General features: G+C 36.9%; 1 protein-coding gene across 1 annotated transcript; it reads right to left on the bottom strand.

Moving 5' to 3' along the window:
* Window positions 1-20,547: 20,547 nt before the first annotated feature.
* them4 (thioesterase superfamily member 4) lies at window positions 20,548-25,318 on the bottom strand. Its single transcript, XM_027006646.2, has 6 exons — window positions 24,637-25,318; window positions 24,212-24,395; window positions 23,230-23,392; window positions 22,880-22,990; window positions 22,263-22,387; window positions 20,548-20,992 (listed from the first exon to the last, which is right to left on the bottom strand). The coding sequence occupies exons 1-6, from the start codon at window positions 24,778-24,780 to the stop codon at window positions 20,943-20,945; spliced, it is 777 nt and encodes a 258-aa protein (XP_026862447.2). The 5' UTR covers window positions 24,781-25,318; the 3' UTR covers window positions 20,548-20,942.
* Between the last annotated feature and the right edge of the window lie 404 nt (window positions 25,319-25,722).

Here is a 25,722-nt window from a genome sequence, read left to right as displayed (position 1 = left end):
TTATCCTTATCCCAAAAAGAGCCATTTGGAAAACAAAATTCATTGTAAAAGTATCCTCTTTAGGACTTCCTATTTAAGGTACAAAGCCAGACTGAAATTCAAAGAAACATGATTAGGCTTTACTGTATATCGAAGTGAAATGAAACACCGGAATGAAACATGTGTATTTGTGTATTTTCTTAACCCCAAACTTTCAAGACTTTTTAGATTGCAGACAGCAATGTTAGGACCAGTCATTGCATACTCATAATCCCAGAGCAGGTGGGTGACATAAAATATGACATTTCTCATTTATTCCACTGTACACATACACACATTAACAAATCAGGACACTTCAACTAATGTTGATTAAAAAAATTAAGACAGAGTGTATATAATAATGACCTTAAATATAATGACCTTAAAATGCCCTGTTTTGTCTTCTGCAGTTACTGCCACTAATAAGCACAAGATGTGTTACATACAGGCCCAGCCTCAGAGCCATGCCTGCACACTCTGCCTCAGTCAACTGCATGTGTTTGAATATCCTCACACACCTTACTGCAGTAAGAAGACTTGATGCTGGCTCTTGAAAATCAAGTACCACTTTCCTATTCCAGAATTCCTTTCAATGGAAGATCTGATGAAACATGAAAAAAAACCTTCCCGTTATCCTGCCAGGATGAATGAATAGGCAATGAATTGGTATGAGTATGTCTCACACTTTTACTCATTCCCAAAACACCCTTTCAGTTTTTGGAAGGGGCTTTTGGGAAAAAAACTTTTTTTGCGGTGAAGGAGAAATGATGAGGGAGCAAAGTAGGAATGTTCCATACAGGCTTTCCCAAAAGTACTGCTTCCTGCAGTCATGATGGACAAATACTGTTCATTCAAAATGTATTGTTGGGAATAACGCCAGGTTGCAGTTTAGATTGACATTGGCAGATATGTAGATGTTATTTTTCACAACTATTGCCTGATTTATGAAGATCAGCAAATTTATCTCATTTCATTTGTGTGCTCTTTAAACTTTCCACATATTGACAAACTGGCATCTGACATATTTTTTACCCCAACAAATCAGATGGCATGGCTGAGCCATAAAGGCTTTCTAAATACATAGACCTTGAAAACTAAAATCTACATGGAAAAATGTTTTTCTACATAAGAAATTCTAATGATGCCAATAATTGTAATGTGTTATGTTTTGAAAAATATATTCCTAGGTTATTTTTTTATTGAATCTTTGATTTTTATTTTGACTTATTCATTACTTTTTGGTTTTAACCTCAGCTGAAAGTAATATTTCTTCATTTAAGGTATGAAAGCAAGGTAAAATATATACCAATCATATTAAGGTAAACAAAATATCAGTGACTAATTGTTTATCTATGGTTCTTATTTTACTTCTTTTTCCCCCAAATACATCATTTTTAAGGGGACTGTAAACAACCTATGATGATTGGTACCTAGTTGTGAATGAACAAACCTGGTTGCTAGCTGCTCATAAAGCAGACATCAGGAGGACTTATGTCATAAAGCTGACCAAGTGAGGCCTTTATTTAAAAGTAATTATTTGCAAATATAAAAGGATCTCTGCCTAAAACATTTATTAGTCAATTTGAAACATAAGGTATTGTATCTGAAGAAAAGTGAACAAAATTATTTCAAATGTGGAATATTTATACCACTTTTGAAACACATAGAAAAGAAGTTAATTAAAGTTTTAATGAGTCAACATCATTATGATTGGCATTATTATTGTAATTGCATTATGATTGTAATGTCTCAAGATACAGATTTACCTCGATTTAGGAATTTTTTGTTTTGGGATTTAACTATTTGAATTGAATTGCTAGCCTTGGTCAAAGAAAAGTCATTTAAAATAAAACCTAGTATTCTACAGGATCAGGAACAGGATGCAATAATCTGTAAATCCAATCGATATGAAAAGGAAAAATGAGGAACATTTTTAACAATGGGAAAAAAAACTTTTGTCCACAAGAGGGAGAGCAGCCCTACTCAGCCAAAAGAACTCCTGCAAACTGCATCATTTTGGTTGTTTCCTGTTTGCATATTTATATTTTAGTGTTATTTTTTGTACTGGTTAGCTCTGAGCTAAGGGCACAAACAAGTTCTTGCTGCTTATAAGACATGAATATCTGTGAATATCAAGATTAAAACCCTTGTAAGTGAATTGTAAATTAAACACTGCAGAGGCTCTGCCTCTGAGCCATATTGACATTTACAGTATGTAGATAGTGCAATACTTAGGGGAGTCTTAGTCTTATTAGCTTGACCTTTATCAACATAGAATTAAAGTTTCCTCTCGTTGGCCTTCCCACCAGGACTATCAAAGGCTCTACCATGCTAAGAGGACTGAGTGTGACAGGCATTTCTCACTCAGAAAATGAAAACATCAAAAACTACAAAAATCTCACAAAAACAGAGACAGAAAAAGAGAGAGAGAGTGGGGGAATATTTGACTGAGAGAGGAGGTGGACTTGAAGGTGTCAACCTCAGAGTCTTTTTAAGTGGTTTACTGGCTTTTCTTTCACTCTGACTATTCCTCTTTCATGTAGTCTCTTGCTTTTTCCTTCCCTTTCTCTGTCTCTCTCATAAAGAATATGCCTGCCAGTAAGAAACTCTTTTATCTGTGCTTTCATTGCCAGGAATGTCCATCCCCCTCTCCTTCTGACCCCCCATCTCAGCTTGTCTCTCTCTTTTCCAATCTTTCTCTCTCTCTTCCAATCTTTCTCTCTCTCTTCCAGTCTTTCGCTCTCTCTCTTCCCTCCTGTTTCTTTTCCATTCATTCCGTATCAGTAACACATTGTACTTTGTCTTCGTTGAGATGCTCATGGAATCTCATACAGGTTCTTAAGAGGATTCATGTAACAAAAAAACACGATTAATTGAGAGTAATTCTTTGACACTATTACCATCTGCCTGCAATCGGTCTGCAATGAGTTAGTCAGTAGATACCTGTGACCAATTTAGCCAACTTCATTTAATACTGATCTATGACTGTGTCAGACAAAGCGGGTGTTTCTGTGTCAGTGTGTGTTTATGTCAGTGTGTCAGTTCTTGCGTGTGTGCCCTGATTTTGGGCACCAAAGGGAACTCCAAAGAGCTCTTCATATCCGCAGTATATACAGTACTCTTGAAAAGAGTGTGCCTGCATGAATGTGTATGTGTGTGTGTATGTGTGTGTGTGTGTGTGTGTGTGTGTGTGTGTGTGTGTGTGTGTGTGTGTGTATTCATACAACTACTGGTAAAAGAAAATGCTTATGGATGAGAACAGCTTGAACAGACTTGTTGCATATTCTACATCAAGCAGTTTTCATGTTCTTGAATGTGTGTGTGTGTGTGTGTGTGTGTGTGTGTGTGTGTGTGTGTGTGTGTGTGTGTGTGTGTGTGTGTGTGTGTGTGTGTGTGTGTGTGTCTGTCTCTGTGTATGTTTGTGTGTGTAAGCCTAGACAGAACAGTTGCAGACCAGGTGAATTTCCTGTTGTTTGAGGTTCACAGTCACAACTACGTGAGCCACAGAGACCCTGACATCTCTTTCTCTTTTTGTTTCTTTCTCTCTTCTAGTTGGCACTGTCCATATTCCTAAAAGGGTTACATGACAAGAAGTAAAGTGGAAATAATACACAAACACACAAACAGACAGACACTTATACACCCAGACAAGTGTTTGTATGCACATGAACACATAGTCATTACTCTGTGGTATTCTCTAGTCTGTTATGATTTCTTTGACCGGATGAAGATACCGCCACAGTACACCAGTTTTAATATAATTCATATAAATGTCTCTATGTATCTGTGTATCTTTAATTTGACCATCAAATTTCCATTCTCACTAGCTACTTTTGTTCACGCAACAACAAATTCACTGACTTTCACATGCTTTGGGTGAACAGTAAACACACAAACACATGCACGTGCAAACACATCAAAATCCACTATTTGAAACAAAGCGTTTACGTAGCATTCTAATTCTGTATCAGTCCCCCACCCCCTCAAAAACCACATGCTGATAACGAGTAAATATACTCATTCTGCACTTCACCTCTCCTGCATCTCTCTGTTCACCTTAACCACATGCTGATACAAACAAAAAGCTGTCACATTTCTCTTACGCTGACCTCATTCCTTATCTTACCTCTCTTCTCTGCCTATCATGCTATCTCTCCATGATAACCACACACAAAGGCAGATGTACATAGACATAGAAAACACTCATGAAAACAATAATGCTTCATTAGATATGATTTGATAATGCCCCAATACACATAGCACATTTTGTATTGTATAAACTCAAAAGTATAACTGATGACTACAATAAACTTAATGATAACTGTATACAGAAAATTCTGACAGCAATTTCCCACGATTCACTCCTTCATACATATTGAATGATGCCTTTTAAGTGTGCTGATATAGCCGTTCCTATTCTTGTTGTTTTATTTTGAAATAGTATGGTAGTTATATAGTTGCATAATAAATAAGTCCAAAAAAATGTATATTAGCCGAAATTTAAAATAAGAAAAAGTAATCGTCTGCATCTATAAACTGTCAATCATTAGAAATCTTTACCTTGATTTGATCCAATTGTATCACTGTAGGTACATTAGTTTACTGAAAGAAAGATATGATCTGGCATTTGCCCTGTAACTGTCAGTCAGATATAAATGCTGATATTATCTTACACTGCTGATACAGCAAAATAGGCCACAATGACATTCATACAGGAGAGCGAAAAATCTGTTGTATATTCACTTTTTCTATAAATGCTCACTTGCTTTTTTGTGAGTAATATCAAAAATGAACAATTTAGTTAACACAAGAAAAAAATCCTTATAATATCACAAGCAAAAATGGATAAGATTACCTCAAAGGGACCACACATAATGACCAGTGAACATCATGATCACATCATTAATGGGTATGCCATTACACTGTTAAAGACTCCCAGCTTTCTGACACCCGAGCCTGTACACTTACACCCCAGCCTGTAAACTTACACCCCAGCCCATACACATACACCCCAGCCCGTATACATATACCCGAGCCCATACATATACACCCCAGCCTGTACACTTACACCCCAGCTTGTATTCTTACAGTCTGGCCCATACTCTTACAGATGAATGGATTCAGGTCAATGGACTCAGCTGAGGTGGTTTTGCAATGTACTTGCTATCCAAAAGCCTTTGTTATTGCCAGAATCATGATTTTGGACTTCAAGGAGTTCTGAGGTCCCACTGTCATGGCTGGTCAGATTGCAAACTGATCACTAACAATCCTCAGGTTCCATAACAATGTAGTTTAGTTGATAGCTTATGGCATTTATCAGACACTTATCCAGAACGACTTACAAAAGGTCATTTACTAGAATGCATCCTAGCCAGTACAATAGGTTAGAGTACAAGATACCATTGAACTAGGATACTTCCAGATATAGGAGATAGTGCTGACACCTAGAAAGAATTACAAAATGTTCATAAGTGCAATACCAAACAACAATAAGTACAGAAATATATTTTAAAAGTTGAAGAATTGAAGAAATATATTTTAAAAGTATTTGTCCAACATTTGGTTGTTTTGTAGATAATGGTCATTAAATTACAGAACATAAAAAGGTTGACAACACACATTCAAGAATATATCTGTCGATCACACCAAGAATCAACAGATAAGGCATCACATCTAGACTTTACACTGCATTATTATGTAATCTTTATAGCTGAGGTTTGATGCAGAAATGGAAAAACACCTATTAGTTGCCACTGGATTGGTGGGTGAATATCAAGGGTGAATGTTTCTCTCTAATCTTCCTCCATTTGTTCTTTTTTCTTTTTTCCCTGAAACCCCTGTCAGCATTTTGCATTATAAACTCTTCAAACCTCAAAGTTCCACTGACGGAAATCCTCAAGATGAACAAAGACTTCGTCGAGACAAAAAACAGATGTCGAGAGAAAACCAGACGGAGGAAGAATTAATGTCTAAAAAAGGCACAAATTGAATTTAAATACAAACAGCAGTGCTAGAACTATGAATCAAGTATACCAGTTGGAAAAATAATTTATTTAGTACACCCGCATACACACAGAAAAAAGTTAAATACTGTGGTGGCACCTATCCTTAACTTGGCACTTGACAGAAGACTAAATATGTCCTTTAACTAATCAGTTATGTGCTTTGCCAAATAAAAAGTAGTTCACAGCAGTGGAGGAAAGCCAACATGTTATCAAATTGAATTCCAATTTTGGTATTTCTTATTTTCAGTTTCAAACATTCTTCTTGAAGAGTAAGTGCATTATTAGAAATAGACAATGTCTGCATTATTAGTTTATGAAGTACGTGTTATTAGAAAATATTCTTTATCATTGCATAATCCCCAACAAGGAAACACACATTATATCAATATATAAAACAAATCAACAAATCTATAGTATATGAGTGGGTGTTAAATAACAGCCATTGCGTCTATTAAGCAATTAAACAGCTGTGTCATGTTGAACTCATACAAATGCAGAAATGGAATTTTGTGACAGATAGAGACTGACACGGTTACAAATGGAACATAGAAGAGTGAAAAAACACCTGTGTGAAGGTTTCATAAAAGAGTTTCGTAAAACATACATCAAAAGACTACGTATTCCTAAAATCTTAAGGACACTGCAAGAAAATACTGTAGCAGAAAAGGGCCTATGTTTGGTGAGACATTTCAGTGTTTCACCTAGGCGGAGATGTTTTTGATCACTGGTATTTTGATGGATCAGAGAGTGCAGTTCTTGATTTCAGTATATGTTTTAAAATGTAAAGACCAGTTAAACAGAAAACTAATATAAAAAATTTATTCCCCCCCCCCAATCAAAGAAAACATGAAAGGATTATATGAAGCAAAATGGTTTATTAATCTTAATCTATATAAAACAAATATATATAAAACTGTTTTCTTATTTAAAATAAGTAATGATTGTTATTTTCCAGGTAATGTCACCCATGTTCAGCATTAGCACAGAAATCATGAAATAAAAGTATAGGATGGAAAAGAGCAGCAAACAAAACTATATATTCACACCTGTGCATTTGGGAAGGGTGAAGCAGTTTTGCAGCTGGTAAAGTGCTCTCTGGTTACATGTTTATGATGTGTGTATATGTATGAAGCGAAAATCTAGTGCAGAGGTGCAAACGTGCAAAATTATGCAGATTCGAAATACATCCAGAAACATCTGATACTGTTACTGCATCTGAACACGTCTCGTGTTTCAAATATCTTTCCCTTTCTTTCTCCCACCCATCCCTCTGTGTGTCATATACACATGCATACATACTACGCACCAACACAGTACTGCTGTTCCTCTATTAACTCCTTTAAAATCACTTGACTGGAAAGGTTAAAGATTTCTCTCTCAAACACAAACGTAATGTAAGAGATCAGAACAAGAGAGGCTATACATTTCTAAGTATGTATAGCCTCTCTAATGTGGATTTAAGAGTTTTAACATGCTTTAACATGCTGCCCCAGTCAAGAATACACTCAGACCAACACCGATCACACTTCACAACTATTTCCTCGTTCACGATCACCAGTTTATTAATTACTGCCTTCACCTGTTCCAAATTACTCTGCTGCTATTTATCCCCCACAGGTGGGCTCCTCCAGCGTGCCGCATTCAGCCTGCAGAGCCTGAAAGTTCGCGCGCTTCTATAGTTTCGACCTTGACTCGCTAGCACGTCTATCCAGCCCTGCCAGATTCCTTGACTACTCTTGTTTTGTTTTGGGTAATAAAATCCTGCCATTGCCTTCATCACTCACGTCTTGCTCCTTTGTTCAGTAATGGCACATATGCACACTAAAATAATATTTATATAAATGCTTAAAGAGCTTCTGAAAACATTTTTTTTCATCTTCTATCAACCACCAGATATCATTTGCACACGTTGACTGGCCTCGCATAGGATACTGTATGAGTTTAATTCATACAATAATTAAGGAAGAAATTTGCAAAGCACAAAAATAATATACATGATTTTCTACCAACCTCAGACGAGGCTGGTCAATCAAAGGCTCTTTAAATGAATACATTAGTCAATTTCACTTTTTAAAACCTTTTAATTCCAGTTCTAACCTGCAATGGTGAAATGCGAAGTCAGGATCTATTTGAGCGGAATGACGGTACTGGGTTCCAATTTGAATTTATTTCAAATGTTCTCTATTAAACATTTTCAGCCTTTTCCCCTGCAGGAATAATAAATGAATTAACAAGTACTAAAAGTCATAAGCATGACGGTCGGCAGTCATATTCTGATTGGATGCCGTTAACTGAATGTAAACCTTAAGTCGATAAATCTGCTATAGCCCTGTCGCTATAGTTAACTTCCTAACTGGACTTCAAATTTGTCATCCTTTTGTCAAAAGGACATCTGAAATTAGCATTCGGGCTAATGGAAAATTGTATGTGTTTTGTGGGCAAAAGAAGCCTGGTGACAGGAACCAACTCTTGTTCCACTGCCTTGATTGGGGTGTGTATAAGTCTGAATTGGTCTGCGTCACTCTGGGCTGCAGACATGGTCTCAGCCCAAACCAGCTGCTTTTTTTATATACACATTAAACCTAAAAACATTCTGGATCTAAAAGAGAAAAAAAAATCAAATTTAAAAGTCCATCTTTAGGCTTAAGACTGAACAGACCAATTTGTTTTGTTTAAACATTTTTTTATATTACTCTGTGACTTTATTATAAATACTTTCCATAATAGTATTAATGTTACTACAATATTACTATAATATTGGTAATACAAAATTTACCAGATATGTAAGATAAATAAATAAACAGAAACAAAACAATGAAAACCATTTAAGGTGAGTTTGTTAAAAGCACTGTAACTAAGTCAAACTATTAGGGAGACTAGAATGGTACCCACTCTACCATTTAAAGATGTCTTCAGCAGCGAAATGCTTTTAGCTATATGCACGAAACGTATTGCTCAATAGGCTTCTACCAGTCAAAAACATGTGAGTTTAAAATATATTTGTCTTGCACTTTAAACCTCTAAATCTTGACTATCATTTCAACGATTCTACTGCTAATGCAATTTTTTGTATTGATGATTTCCATATAAACTGTATACAATACTTCTGTATTCACCATTGCTGGGGTACTTTCTTCCCGTCACTGACAGTTTTCAATTTATTGCAAAGACAAAATACAAACTGACTCCTGAGTTTCTAAAGGGAGGATGAAGACAGCCATGCACTATGTTGTGGCATGTTTAATGTTTAGGTATGTGTCAGAAGACAAATGAAAACCCCCTCGTTCAATTCACTAACAGAAGCTCCCACACCCACAGAAACATAAAGGCTTAGCTTTCATGACACTTAATGTAGAAAGTTCTACTCAGTGAACAAACTATGTGAAAATAATTTAAAAAAAACAAAACATTAAGGCCTACAAATATCTCTTGAGAGAATCCAAAGAATATTTTTTTTTTTTTGTCACACTGGCTTCCCAACCAGCCTGAACACACAATGACCAGAACTCTGTCAAAATATTGATCTCACATTCAAAGGGAAGGTAAACAGCAGACTCTGTAAAGCCAGATAGCCACTGAAGAGCAAAACAGACAGACTTCATTCTAAATTTGATAACACGGAAGAGCAAACAACCATAAACAAAAGAACTGTGTAAGATGAAGGGTCAGATGTTACTATCAAATGAAAATGGAATTTAACATTTTCACAACCCCTGCTAAGCTGCATTTCACAAACAATGTTTGTTGCTACGAGTTTGTTTCCTTTCACAAGGTAGGCGACATTGCCTAAACAAATGACAATGCTAACACTAAAGGGTGCAGAAATTTGTTTTGATGTAAACAAGCATCTCTCACATACCCACAAAGACATACATTATCACGTGTACACATGCATTACACACATACATGTACATGACGTTTGAGATGTACAAAACACACCAGTGCCTACCTCGCATCATCTTCACAGTATGCGTGCCCGAAGTCTTTCTCTGCCCGAAGTTTTTTTTCCCTAAAATTTGAAATATCTCTCACTCTCTCTTTCACTATCTCTCTCCTTGATGATACTGTTAAAGTGTAGGAGAGATCAGAGAAAGATTAAGTGTTTTACGGTTGATTTGTGAGTGTATGCGTGGTGCGTGTTGGCATGCATGTGTGCATTTGAAAGTGACAGAGCGGGAGAGGGCCTGTCCCTTTCACACAAACCGAATGTACAAACACTACCTGTCATTTATGCTCACACTCTCTCTCTCTCTCTCTCTCTCTCTCTCTCACTCTCTCTCTTTCACTCTCTCTCTCGCTATTGCACACTCTCAGGCATTCTCTCATGTTTAGTCAATCTCTTCCTCCGTACTAGTTTTTAAGTTCATTTTGCCTTGCTTTACAACTTACAGATGCACTCTCCATACACCAAAGCAAATTTCAGTCAAATTAGGAACTGCTTGTGTAGAAATGTGTTCATAAGTGTGGCGGACAAACAGCACGCACCATATCATTGCAATCTTCACTATCCCTCTCTGATCCCCTTCTAACAGAGCGCATTCATTCAACTCATCACTCATATCATTCAACTGTACTATTCACCTCTCTGTCCAGCTTACACCTCACAGATTTTACTGCAAAGTACTCATGATAATTATCAAATTATTAAACCAACTCATTATCATGATGTAGTGATGAGAACCACAAACCACTAAAAACAGACTAAGATCGAAGATATTAGATCCCTCTTAAGTATTTTCTATACACTCGCAACAAAAGTTTCATATAACCTGTCATAAATGTTTTTGTTATAGATTGTCCTTTTCCAGACTGTCAACTATTAATAATTAGCTGAATGAATATAGGTACAAAAAATGTATAAGAATGGTAAACGTGGTACAATAGAGACAACAAAAATAAAATGAGAGGTAGGGGGGTGTGTGTGTGTGTGTGTGTGTGTGTGTGTGTGTGTGTGTGTGTGTGTGTGTGTGTGTGTGTGTGTGTGTGTGTGTGTGTGTGTGTGTGTGTGTGTGTGTGTAGCAGCTTATACAATATGCAGGTGTAATAAAGATGCATACAAATTCTGAACAGCAGCTTCATGAAAATAAAAGATGTTATCTAGACTCAGGTGGTGCACACACCCATACCTCTCAGAGAGAGAGTGAGTTTGTGTGTGTGTGTGTGTGTGTGTGTGTGTGTTTATAGTGGTAAACACTATCTCTATGCTCACTTAAATGCACAACTCCTGTGGCTTAAGTAAAAATACATATGTAGGCAGGTGCACAATACAGAGTGGGGCTGACAGATGTAACTGTGCACTGCACTGGTACATTGATACATCACCTCCATAACTATGGTAGCTTGGCTGTCAAATATGCACACACCACTTACGTGTGCTTACAGGTGACTCTCATACTCATTGCACATGCATGTTCCTCTCGCTCAAACACACACACACACACACACACACACACACACACACACACACACACAAACACAAACACACACAAACACACCAGACCCAGTGATGTCCTACAAAGTACTTTACTACTGAATCTGATTGGCTGGATCATGTGACTATTTAGGCAGCAGTCAAAATTTTCAACCAGAAACTCTGTTTCAAATATACAGACTGTATGGCAAATATAATGATGCCGTAGTCCCTCTGAAATGCTCCTACATGCAAAAACCTAGCACACAAAGTGTGTGCTACTCTGGTACTGCTACTTGGTCAGTTTAGCAGCCTCCAAAGCAGACATGGACAAAGTGAAATACAGCCCCAAAATCCATATAGTATTCTGAGAGTATGGTCTGTAGCATTCTAACACCATTGCCTGTAGTATTATCACACTATAAAGTGTAGTATTCTCACATTATTACCAATAGTTTTGTCACAGTATGGCCTGTAGTATTCTCACACTATGGCCTGTAGTATTATCACACTATGGCCTGTAGTATTCTCACACTTTGGCCTGTATCATTCTCACCCTATGGCCTGTAGTATTCTCACACTTTGGCCTGTAGTATTCTCACCCTATGGCCTATAGTATTCTCATATTATGCAGTTTAGACTTAGATTTACCGATACAAAGAAATTTAGCTCAGCTGCACTAATATGCTTATCTTATGTTCTCCATAATATAATATAGTTCATGATTAGTCTTTACTCTAACTTAAATGGGGCTTCTTTGATAGTGGGTTCCATAAACAGACTGGAATAAGTGAAATTGTTATTCCCTAAAGATTTAGAGACAGTTTTCATGTTTTCTATGTCTCTCTCACACACACACAAACAATGCTAAGGTCAGGTAAACATACGAATATGTAATTTCAAGTTAAACTTAAATTCCATGTCACATTAATATTCAATTCTTGCGATGTAGTAAAAATCTGTAGTATACGGGAGCTAAGACAAAATGTTGTTTCTATCTCTCCATGGGAAAATAGACTCACATTCAAAACAATCACACACACACACTTCTTCTCAGGTAAGTAGTGATAGAAAAAAAGCCCCTTACTGCCCACACATACAGACACAGGAGTGATCTCTTCTGTCTGTCGTTTGACCACAATTTAAGTAAGATGAGATTTGATGCTGGTTTGGCCGTTTCCGATGTGTATTTTTAGCTGAATGTTTGCGTGTCTGAATATACAGGGCAGGTAAGATAACAATCACAGGGCAGTGAACTGCGTAACTCTACCGCTTTCTTTCTGTTTCTCACTTTCTCTCGTTCACACCATCTCAGACTTTGTCTTTGTGGCTGTGTGAACAAAAGAAAAGAGAGAGAAAGAGAAATCATTTTGCCTATGTAGCGGAATTCACAAAAATAGGTCCATGGCAAGTTGCAGATGCACTTGGAAACAAACCCAAGAACAATCTTAACAATCACATTTTATTGTTCAAGCCTAAATCAGGAATTTCTGCTACTGACAGGTCCGCATTTGCCATTTTGATGCATATATGGTTAGCATTTGTGTATCTTAGTGATTCTAAATACTGGGCTAATTTGTCTATTTGAAAGAGTCAGATAAGATTATGCAAGTGCTTATGTGCATTTATGATTTATTATGTGTATTTAAGTTCTTTACAGGGCAAGCAGCTTCAGCTCAGGGTAAATCTACTGGCTGGACTACACAGGTGACATAAGACACAATGGAAACACATATAAACAATGCTTGGATTATGTGACAATTAGCATGTATTTGGAATTTTCCAGTTGGAGGCATAGAATCCCTCCATATCTAAGAAAACACAGTATGAACAGCTGTGATTTAGCTCAAGTCTTTATGAAAAACAAGTACTTTTGATTTTAACTTTTAACTTTCATACTATTTGTGTAAACATAGGGCATATGTATATGTACAGCATATTTATGGATGGGTTAAGAACATTTAAGTTCTTTTATGCAAAAATAATGTACATAGTAAGTCAGTAAAATACATAGTATGTTATTATGGTTGTTACACCACAACATCTCCTCTTTGAAAGTTTTTATTTACCATTTATTTATCATATTTATGATCACGTCAAACACAGTGACACTTCTAATACTCATACATACACAAGTCTATGAGGTTGCACTTTTCCTCTATGGTTATGTAACCAGTCCTGTGAGAACCCATGTAGCAAGAGGTGTCTACAGAGAATGACTGTCTATTACTTCTTAAACATTATGACCTTATGGCTTACTTCTGGAAAAGTATTTTATACTCTGAATATTTCCATTCATTATTTCGGAATGGAAGAAACTAAGAAGTACAGTTTTAGGGGTTTCTGTTTGACTACTTTTGATACTCATTAGGAGAAGGGACATATTGTCTCTTTAATTAATGTACATGCAAAATATGTAATGCAATTGATGCTTTAAAGAATATTTATATATAAATATTACTGCATATAGTAATGGACACCCTAGCTTATAGTTTACAGGTTTTTCCCATATTTCTTTCTTTCCAACTCAAAAGTAGAGTCCTAAGTAAAATTACACTACTGATATCATTTGGTTCATTTATTTTAATATAAAATAATAACATATGTGGAAACATTTTTTGAAAGAGCATACTTGTGTAGCACTCCAGAGGGTGGTGCGTTCATATGGAACTTCCTGATCTGTAGACCATATATTGGTGCCAGACCAAGGCTAGGAGGATTGTGAAGGACCCCACCCATCCCAACAATAGGCTCTTCTCTCTGTTGAGGTCAGGGAAGCACTTTCACTCCCCGAAGACCAACACAGAGAGACTGAAGAGGAGCTTCTTCCCACAGGCCATTCGGGCCCTGAATCAGGGCAACTAATGAACTGCGGGGACTGTTCTGTGTATGATGTCCACAATAACATTAAAAAAAAACAAAAAACAAAAAAACTGTAAAAACTGTAAATTGTAAAAACTGTAAATTGTACATTGTATATATACATATTATACATTCCCTCTTCATCCATCATTACATATTTATTTATTAATCAAACCACATCTATTTTCCTGTATTTCCCTGTATCTCTCCTCAGCTCAGACAGAGCAGTTACAAAAAGCATTTCACTGCCAGATATACCATGTATGACTATGTAAGTGACAAATAAATTTTGAACTTTGAACTTTGTAATAAGGAAGTGTATGCTCTAGAGTACTGGAAGTTACTAAAATTATCCAGTTGGCTACTGGAAATAGATCAAGAGTCTAAACATATTCGCTAGCCATTAATTCTTCCTATTATCCAGATTATCTTGTGTCTTACAAAGCATGGGATGGGGGGGGGGGGGGTAGGCCATTTAAGTAGGAGGTATGACATTGAGAGAAAATAACTCAGAATAGATGACAAAATGACAAGAAATCAAGAAAAAGGACACAAGCCAAAACCTACCAAAGTCCTTGGTTTAGGGATTTGGGTTGTGGATATTAATATGATGGCAGTATGCACCAGTAGAGCCCCTACTTTGGTGAACAATAATGAGGTGGTAACTCCATCTGAAACACTGAAAATCACAAAACAGGTCTGCACAGAATGTTCATAATGGGTACCCAGCCCTCTTCACCCCAGGGTGTTCTGGAAACCCCTGTCCTTCATTCATTTATCTTCAAGTCTCATGGAAGACAAGCATCGAGACTATTCTCTGTCCTGGCTCCCAGATGGTAGAATGAACTTCCACTTGCTGTCCAGACAGCAGAGACCCTTGTAGTCTTCAAACACAGACTGAAGATCCATCTATTTGTGGAATATTTAAATGACCTCTGACTCTGCTCCTATATTGACTAACTAAAGTAGTACTTATTTTAGGCTATTGTTTATTACACTTTTGTCTAACAAACTCTAGTAGTTAAAGTTTATTGCACTGATCATTACAATAGACCTTATTCATTTTGTACTTCTAGGGATCAGTATTGATCCTTGTATTTCTACAGTGTTCTAGATCACTGGTATATTGGACTCTGACCTACACTACTCGATAGGATGTGTTCTATAAGTAAATGACAAAGCACTTTTGTAAGTTGCTCTGGATAAGTGTGTCTGCTAAATGCCATAAATGTAAAATGTAAATGTAAAATGTGTGCTTGAAGCCTAACACTGCATGCCATGTTGGATCTCCCAAGACATGCTAACCAGTAAACAGAAGAAGGTTGACCATAATTTTCAGGTCGTTGCCTTCAAATTAGAATTTAGGCACAGGGAATAGATTCTTGTTCTTAAAACACATTGGTCAACAGCCTTCAGACCTGTAGGATCAGAGGACAGAGACCCAAAACTAGTACAGTGTTCTCCTCAAGCCCCTGGCTGTTGACTACACAGTGTGCCCATGCTGTTGTAGCTCCCCTGTCAGAGCAGGCAGTCTTGGCATCAGTTTCTAGTGTACAGGCATACTATCATATTAATATACATGTGAGATATTTTGGATAAAAGCATCTGCTAAATGCTGAAAATGTAAAATGCCAGTGGTTTCTAAGTGACCTCTTAATCATATCACCAGCAGGCTTCATCTGTTACATGAAGCAAATTCACACCTTTGGAACTTCTGGGTACCTCACACCCAAACCCCCATGTTTCCACATTTGATTGTGGTCACTGTGTGGTAACATCACATAATTTTTAGGTTGCAGACAGTATGATTATCTGGTTGCCAATGAGTCTCTGAGTCTACAAATCCTAAGAATAGACGCTGCTGTGGGTTTATCTGGATTTAAGAGTTTTTATGTCAATCAGTTCTTAAAGGTGATTTGTGTCTGAGCAAGTGTTTTATTCAGGTATGTAAAGGTGTACAGCATGACCATAAAAGTCTAACAAAACCAGAAATACATTGGCTGAGACATGTGTTTTTGTGGGGTTATCAACAGATTAGTTTAATATTTCATCAAAGAATCCAGTGCAAAACTTTAAGTGAAACAGTCTTAAAGGCAGGGAATTTATCTAATATTTAGCATTGCAAAATAAGTTTGCTTTGCAAATCAATAACAGCTATAGATATTTTCATACATTTCCAAACATTTCAATATCTGATCCCTGGCAGAGGACTGATTCATAACTCTCAGGGGCATTATCATAGTAGTGCTGTGATTATTTGAGTGGGTTCTCTTCTTTTTATTTGTATGGTACAAGTGAGGATCTATATCTTAGAATGCTTATGGTGTTACATGTAGGAGGGAGTAGGAGGGAGGAGAAGAGATGTGTGTGTGGACTGTCAATAAAGGTTGAGCTAAGGGACTGTAAGTGTTGGATCACAGGAGGCAACACACCAAAGTTAAGAGAAGAAGGGACGGAAAAGATTGTTAGAAGGCTTCATGGAGAAAGAATGAGGCATAAAGAAAGGAAGAATGACAGGTGGCTGCTGGAATAACTGAAAGATTTCAGAATATTCAGATATTCATACAGGACCGACCCTTACCTATGTACCTGTAATATCCAGCATTTCACCTTGTATCAGAAACATGGTAATAAATGACAGATCCAGGACCATTTTCAGAACTTCCAGCCAAAGTGCAGGGACCTTCTAAATTTGGCCACAAGTTAGCTTGCTCATTAAGAGTCCCACCAGACAAAATATAACAGGACATTTTACGGCACTTTCCATTTTGCTGTTTAAACTTGCAGTCACATGACAACTACTGTATTATGAAATTATTTTTGTAGAAAGCTTTATATATAATTTTAAGAAGTCACTTTGTAAGTTCATAGTTAATTCAGCTACAATGAATCAAATTATTCATAAATCATAGTCACAGTTTTTAAATTCTTAAATCTGATTGCTATCTTCCTAAATGCAAATGTCCTAATATCACATGTTACATAGTTAAATCATTAACAGGCCCTACTACTAGTGAGCAAACTTCACATGTGCATGGAACAAGGTCACTGTATAAGTCAACCATCCCAGCAAATGAATGTTGAGCTGTCTCTCTGAGTTAGGTGTGCACCTATAGTGTTCCAGGAATGCCTTAAAGATTTTAGCGCTTAATAGAAATGGTTAATGCTGTATCAGCAGCTGTATGTGAGTTGATTCCATTCAACTTATAAGGTTTTAAAAGGATGCAATGTACTATTATGTAATCACAGTACATAATGGAACTGTTTTGGGGTTTTTTTCTTTTTTGACACAAGCACCTTAAATTACAAGGAAAGTGGAAGAGGTAACAATGGGGAGCATTCTTGCACAATCCACAACACGTTTGTAGCATATAAAAAGGTACAGAATAAACGCACACTATACAATATGGCATTTGGTATGACTATACTTAATGCTGACTATGCAAGAATTGTGTAAAATGATGGTCCTAGCAGTTTGTGCACAGATTGATTAAACTGTAATGGCTGTGGAGGTCAGTAGATTTCAGTTATATATACTGCTATAAATTTGTGTGGCTTGCCTTAGCATAGATTTTAGGGCTAGGTGAGTGGGTGAGGTGAGACTCTCCTGTGCCAGCTCACCCATTGCTGCCAGTGAGTGTGTATGTACAAAAAGGTTATATTTAAGACTTATTTATGAAAATCTGCACATTGTGCACACATTAAAACAATAATAACTGTGGCATTCACGCAATGACTTTTAATATGGCCACGGTAGCATAAAGACCTGGGGAGTGGGACATTAATTCTTACCTCTCCCAGTTTCCTTGTCATTAAGCCTTTGGTTCTGAGACTCAGGGTCCTCATTTTCCATAACTTGTACCTCAACTTTCTGTGGAAACACACGCACCTCAAGGCACGTCCAGCTGTTTGCTTAGCTCTTCACTCCAGAATATTATTCTACTTTAAATCAAAAATACTACACCAAAAACACGTTGCCATATTAACAGAATTATTTTGTGGTGTGTGTGTGTGTGTGTGTGTGTGTGTGTGTGTGTATATATATGATATCAGTTCTTCACGTTCCTTCTGTGTGGATTAGAAAATTGCTGGAGTCTGCACAACCGTCATCGCATCTAGAAAAATAGAAATAGAAAATCCAATAGATAATCCGGCCGGAAGTTCGTGCGTACTTTAAATTTCCAGGAGCGTTTTGTACGCTCTCGTTCCTTGGACTCGCGTTGTGCTTGAAGTGTCCCGAGTTTGCACTCGGTTATATCATTAAACATTATGTAATATGGTCGGTGAGCGATCGATCAGAGAAACGATTTCTATTGTAACTGTAGTTGTAACTAATGTTTTAGCAGTAGTAATTGTATTATTTATAGAAAAATACTATAATAATGTTGTTTACGCTTCGACCGTATTAGAATTACTGTGCGCTGTCAACAAATTATTACAAACTAATCGCTGCTTTCCTATCTCATCCCAACTTATTGCTGTTTGAAAAAAAGGGGTTGTGCTGAAGATGTTCTCTTCAACTGCAATTTGATGTTAGCCTACATAATCCATAAAATAAATTGTGCTGTCAACGCAAATGCAGTAAGACAAAATTTTTGACAGTAGTTCTGCGTTTCACTTTATAGTAAATTAGGAATATTGCGTACAACGAAAGTCTAGCTATGACATAGCCTATGTGTCCTAATTTGGTTCCATACACCCTATTGGCATTTTACCCATCTATAACAAAATTACGTTTTGGACTGCAGTCACCAAGTGGAAACATACACTGTACCTTTGAAACCTTTTTTGTGTGAAAAATGTCTTTTAATCTTGTTTTTCTCTATTATTGCTTATGCCAAGTGAACAAATACTAATATTTCTTGTGCTGAACATATTACATTTGAGCAACAAATTCTACTGAAAAAAACTGCATTTATACACCTATTAAGGATTATTTACGACTTGCTTCCGTGAACATAAAACACAAGAATCGGTGTATTTTACTATGGGAAAGAAAGTGAAAATGGATTTCGTCAGTGTGAGGTTTTAACGTTAATACTGCGGACGGAAAAAAAGACCATCGCGGATATTCGCATCAGTGTCCCACAGAAGCCGTCATCTAAACCCGCCTTGACCAGAGCTAACCTCGACAACCGCTGCAGCGCCCTACATATTCAGGCGAGGGGCCCGCTGGAGCTCACGAGGACAGTCTACCACAGAGTCAGACGGAGAAAGAGAAAAAGACATAGCGCCTGTCACAGAGAGAATGTTTTTTTTTTATTAAATTTTTTTTGTCTTTTTGCCAGAACAGAACATGTTGTCCCCTCTTTTTCCTCTAAAAAAGCGAAATATATTTCTATATATTATCACTTGATTGTTGATTTTTCTTTTTGTATTTGCGTATATCTATTAAATGTTATTTTCCAAAGCTGTTGTAGACAAGAGAAATGAAGGCTACTGCCCAGTCAAAATGATTATAAAAATGGTTACGGTAGTATATACACCATTGTATATACTAACTGTGTCATACTGAACGTTACTGTGGTACTAAGATCAAAGTCTTACCATATGAATGCCCCTTTTCAGATGTGGACCGTGTGTCATTCATTACCATAACACTGTGGTCTTATTCATATCTTTTTACTGTAATAACTGCAAGAGGCAGAGGAGGGACGGTAAGGTTTGAGAGAGGCAGGGGTGGCAGCTTTTGCTACAGCACTGCTTCCCTAGCATGCTCCTGTGAGCCTCACACACTGCTGAAGTTGGCCTTTACCCTAACACACCCTATTCCAGCCCCGAGCTGTTTCTCAAGACAAAAAAAAATAAATAAAATCAGATCATAGTAAAATGACAGGCCCACTCATGCTAAGAATGGTTGCTTTGACTTGGAACACAGGAGGTAAGGTCATAACTACTTGTGTGTGTGTAATACCATCATACTACCCACAGCTAAAACTCCATTCAAGTGGTCATGAGCCTAAGTCAGGCAAATAAGCAACTGTTAGCTTTGCTCCCATTTGCACACAAACTGTGGCTAGATGTTTAAGGTGGCCTGAACCTGGGCTTCTACTTCACCCTATATACAACAAGATATTTACAGCATATTTGGATTTATGAACAATTGGGCAAATTAAGAAAAGCTATATTTCTAAGAAGGAATGGCTTTGTTGTGTGTATAAACAGTGTATATAAAAAAGTGATATATAATCAGTGTATATTTATTTTAAAAATACTAATTTTCCCTCATTATATAACTGTATTGGAACTGTCCAAATGTAATTATATTTTATTGTTTTTACTGAATACAATATAATTACAATCAATATTACATCAGTTGTTATTCCTAATACATATGGCATGTCCAGAAACCTTTACACAATTGAAGGCTGGAAAAACAGTTTTAGGATAAATACTAATCTGGTAAACATCAACAAATAAACAGTTAACAAAATAGAGCATCAATAAAATGTCAATAAATAGAGTTAATAATAATTACAAAACGAATTCGTTTAAAGATGTTCAAGTAAATTGGGTTATGATAACATTATCAGGGCATTTCAGAGGAAGCCTGGTGTGGCATGACAGATTTCAGGGGTTAAGCACTTGCACCACTATCTGCCCCTCCCCACCACTTTCACACACACTTATGCTGGATGCTGGTATGTTTAAAACCTTGTTCCAAATAAATGGCCCACATTAACTGACACAAATAAAGCTGTTGAGAGAGAGAGAGAGAAAGATATTTACCATGCGAGTTTAAAAGCATCAGCAAACTTGGATTATTAATATAAAATTTCAGGTCTTTCATATATTGTGAAAAATACATAATTGTCTGCATGGTCAATTATATGTATCTTTTCTTCAAGTATTCAACAAAAATCAACTTTTATACTGTTTAAAATCTACATCCTAATACACATGCAAACAATAAAGCAACCATGCATAAATCATCAACATCTGGAGAGTGCAAAACATATGTAGAGAGACTAAATCATCTATTGAAGATTTATGTATATCACCAGAAAACAAAATGTTCTCCTTATATCTCCTTATGTTAAACTCACGGAGCACTGTTTTAAGCTTGAATATGATTCTTCAATCAAGTCACTACAGATGGACATTTGTGTTTTTATAGGCTAAGCCAGGAAGGCCACATGACTTTCCCTCCTCTAACACTGTTGGTATAATATACAAGGGATATAACATTTGGTGTGTTAATGCAGGGAAACACTCGACATCATTGGTCTACAGGAACCAAGCAATATCCTGTATGATACATTGAATCAGCACATTATCAAGAAATAAACCTGATGTGTCCTGCATCACATCACAATTAATGACATGGTCTAGTCTTGTTTTACCACATAGCAGAATATACCTCACTGATGCCAGAGTGTCAGGAAAATACTACATTAACCTCAGGCTAATATCAAAAGGAGGACAGCAAGCAATTAGTTTCTGCCCTGGGCTGACATTTACATACAAAAAATGCCCAAATTATTACTATTAAGTGCTGATGCCAGACGTGCATGTACATTTTTTAGAAATGGAATTTGTGCTGAATTTTGGTTGAACATGGATTTCAAGATTTTAATATTAACTCTTTAAAATGGATTGCATTATACTTCTGAAGATGAGGAAATAAGGCGTAGAGAAGGCAAATATTTCTTTAAAAAGTAAAACATTCAGGTGAGATTTCTTACTTTTCATTTTTACTGTCTAGACTGTCTCTCTTGGGGGTACTTCAAGATACAAAGGTTGGATAGTACTTACAACAGTGTACTACTTACTATAGCAGCAGGAGACAAGTGATTAATTTATTGCTATGGTTTATGATTAGAGTAATAGTTGTTTCAAATGAGAAAATAGAAGTATATACCTATTAATTTGGAAATTGCCATTATTAATGTAACTTAGTTGAACTACATTTGTAAAATGTCCCATTAAGTGTGCATTTGCATGTGTACGTGCATATGCAAGTCTACCTGTAGCCTCTGTGTGTAGCTTGGATTCATCAGTGCTTGTAACTCTACAGGTTACAAAAAATTTTCTGCCCTCCACCCGATCCAGAGCACTATGCAGCAGGACTACACTACCCAATGGAATTGGACTATACAGGAACAACAGTGAAGAAAGACAGCATGCATTAGTAGAATGGTTTAGTATTAAGATTCTCACCCCTTAGTCTGACTTTAATGTGAAAGTGCACATAGTGCATTACAGCCAAGACTGCAGATTTTAAATAGGTATTTGTCTTAATACATTAACACAAACACTAAATATGTCTGAACTAAGGATTGTTATTGGAACATACATTTTAAATATGCTCGTTCCATTTGAATTCTAGCAGTGTGATTTGTAACATTACTGTAACATTATTGTGAAATGTAAAATCTGCTAAACTAGAACAGAACACTACTCCACTAATAGGTAGGCAAGAGTTCCAGATTCTTACCCACACACATTCGTTATAACTGAGTACACAAATAAAACATTTAAGATGCTTAACTATATGCCTAAAGCACTATAAACATCAAGAGACCACTGTGTTTTGGAGTGGTTTTACATCTCTCAGCCTTTTCAGTTAAGAGTGTTAGTATACCTGCGATAGTTGATGTTGAGGTTGGCAGTCATAACAGGCCCAGACATGTAACCAGCAAGAGTGCCCATTACAGAATCGATCATGGTAGCTACTGCTCCCCCATGCACATGCCTGTAGAACAGGAAATTAATCTTATGTCACTTCCTATGTTGTTTTATCTGGGGGTTTCCCCTTCCCTCACAAAAGGAATCAAAGGTTAGTCAATCAGAGGTCAGTGTTGCTTACGAAAAGCTTAGGTACCATTCAGTGGTCTTGAGTCAAAAGATTCCATTAACACTGTCTCAAACAAACCACACTTTGAATATATTTCATGCTTAGTGTGTCGTTTTTGCAAGATGCAATTTTCTCACCCAGGAGGTCCCTCCAGTAGATGTCCAGCCTGGAACACACACACACAGCGCTTCTCTTGCTTGTTCATAAAAACCACATACTCAAATGCTGCTCCGGGCTCCTTTATGTTTCTTGTGAAGAGTCGAGCTTTAGACTGGATTATTTTACTGAGGTACACTCCCCCTACCCCCCAAAAAAAATACAATTAAAAAAATCTGCAAGTTATTGTGTATATTAATATATTAATGTATATATTAATAGCTTTATATTTCTGCAAGCATATGTTTACAGGCTCTGTTTTGGAACCTTTTTATATTCTCCTTGGGATTTAACTCTGCTTTGCATTGGTTTTCAAGATATGAGTTTTGATTGATATATAATCAGTGAACCTTAAGGTTTTCTAATCTTCAGTTAGGGATCTGTGCATCTGATAGGCTAGATTTTGGTATAGCAACAGAGGCTTTATAAACAGAACAATTCAATAATATAGACACCCATAAAACATGTTATCTGTGTGTACAGTATTTTTTGAAGGTGAATTCAGAACAACTTCTGCAGCAGCTGTGCTGTTACATCTACAGTTGCAAAATCTAAAGTAGATCATCCATATATGGTGATGGAGGAAACGTAGCCCATTTCCTTAACCAAATACATATTACATTGTTCTTATGTCATGAACGTCATGAGCAACTGACTTTGAACACTTAAACTATGTCTTCATGCTTAGAGGTCTTTCTTACTTGCTAGGCACATCTTGTCCATATCTTACTCTGTGAGATTTATGAGCCTCTATAACAGCCAGACTTTCCTTACTTTTTTCAGTTTGTCTGAGGAACTGATCTGATTTTTAAAATGAATACAACAATTGGAGAATAAGAAGAGTGCCTGTTACAATGTTTTAAAGCATAAGCAGGAGACTTGCAGCATTTTGTAAGTCTTCAAACTCCAAGATGCACTGGTGGTGAAAATTCAGTCACAGAGAGAATATGCCATCTGACTCACCTGTAGTATATTTGAGGACACGGTTGTAGCTCGGCAACTTCCGCCAAAGTCTCCTTTTCTCATCTCCTTCAATCTCACACAGGGCATTATAATATTCGTACGCTTTCGACATCTCTGGACGCCATGACGCATTAGGCAGACTGAAGTCACGCGGTTTAACATTGAAGGGCCACAGCGACATCAGCTGGACAAAGAGTCAGACAACAACCACACAATAAAAAGTATCCTTGGTCATGAAACTGCGTGACAAATAACTAAACTTGTTAGAGGTACGTAGGAGACAGCGTTAATATGACATAAGTTACAACACCACATATATTTATTAGCTCATGTACGTACACGTCAGGGATTCTGAGCATTTAAGTGAGGTGTAGTAATGTTAGATGGAGTCTAGTATATATGAGTCAGATGGTAGATAATCTTACCGACAAAGTACGAATATTCCGGAGTGATGAGCGCAAATTCCATGCGGTCATAGAAAGTTGCTGATGAACAGTAGATGCGTTCTGATTAGAGAATGCATGACTGAGAGCAAGACCTCTCCCAAATAGTAAACTTCGTGGTATCATGAATACGTTTCAGTGTTAATACTGGCAGTGGCCGTTGCAAAAATCATATGTTAGAAGTTAACTGAAGCTGATTTGAACACGCTATAGTTAGCTTAGCTACTTAGTTAGCAAGCGTTAGCGAACCTAGCTAACTGACAAGAGACTCAACACCCATAATAGCAAAATTAAGTAGCCAGGTAGCTAACATACATGTAGACAACTTTAGTTTTATTATGTAACTAGTCTGTAAAGTGGCCGTTTTAATTAGCTAGCTAGCTACATATAACAAGTGCTCTTTTGTAACGAATTAGATGGCAGCAGGAAATACTGAAAGCACCAAGCCGGTCAACCCAATGACTTTCACTCAAGAGGACGACATCGATTACGTCAGATATAACGCTCTTCCTGGTGGGGCATGAAGCCGGCGAAAATAAATTACAGACTCAGTTCTCCGTCCTCCTTCAGTTAACGCTTTCAAAACGAACAACTAAAGTTTAGTAACATTAAAAATGAGAAATTAAAGTATGAACATTTCTTAGTATAACCGTATCCCCCATTCGATCCAGGGGAAGTTAAACAGGAAGAACTGGGAGTAGGGCTCAGTAAGTAAAAATGTCCTTAATCTATGGAAGACCGAAGGGGCCAAAACATCTCTCCCCCCCCCCCCCCCGTGTCAATAATGCAAACCTGTTGCATATTGTTCTGTATAGGGCACGGTATTCCTAAAAATATTTGAAAGCAGGGATTAATCCAAGTATAACACATTTTCACACATATAGTTATTCAGAATGGCATTTCGTTAGCTAGCTCAATTTTCTAGCTGTCTTACTCACCAAAAACATTTTTGTGGCAATATTTCCATTTCATTAGAGTATATCATTTTCCTTGCTGACTGCTGGCTGATTTGTGTGAGTTTAGCTAAAATGCAAGCATATTTATGACAGGTAAATTCATATGCACATA

Source organism: Electrophorus electricus, chromosome 10, assembly GCF_013358815.1.
Source record: "Electrophorus electricus isolate fEleEle1 chromosome 10, fEleEle1.pri, whole genome shotgun sequence".
In the NCBI taxonomy this organism is placed as follows: domain Eukaryota; kingdom Metazoa; phylum Chordata; class Actinopteri; order Gymnotiformes; family Gymnotidae; genus Electrophorus; species Electrophorus electricus.
Note: the sequence above shows the minus strand (reverse complement) of the source record. Positions and strands in the feature narration are given on the sequence as shown.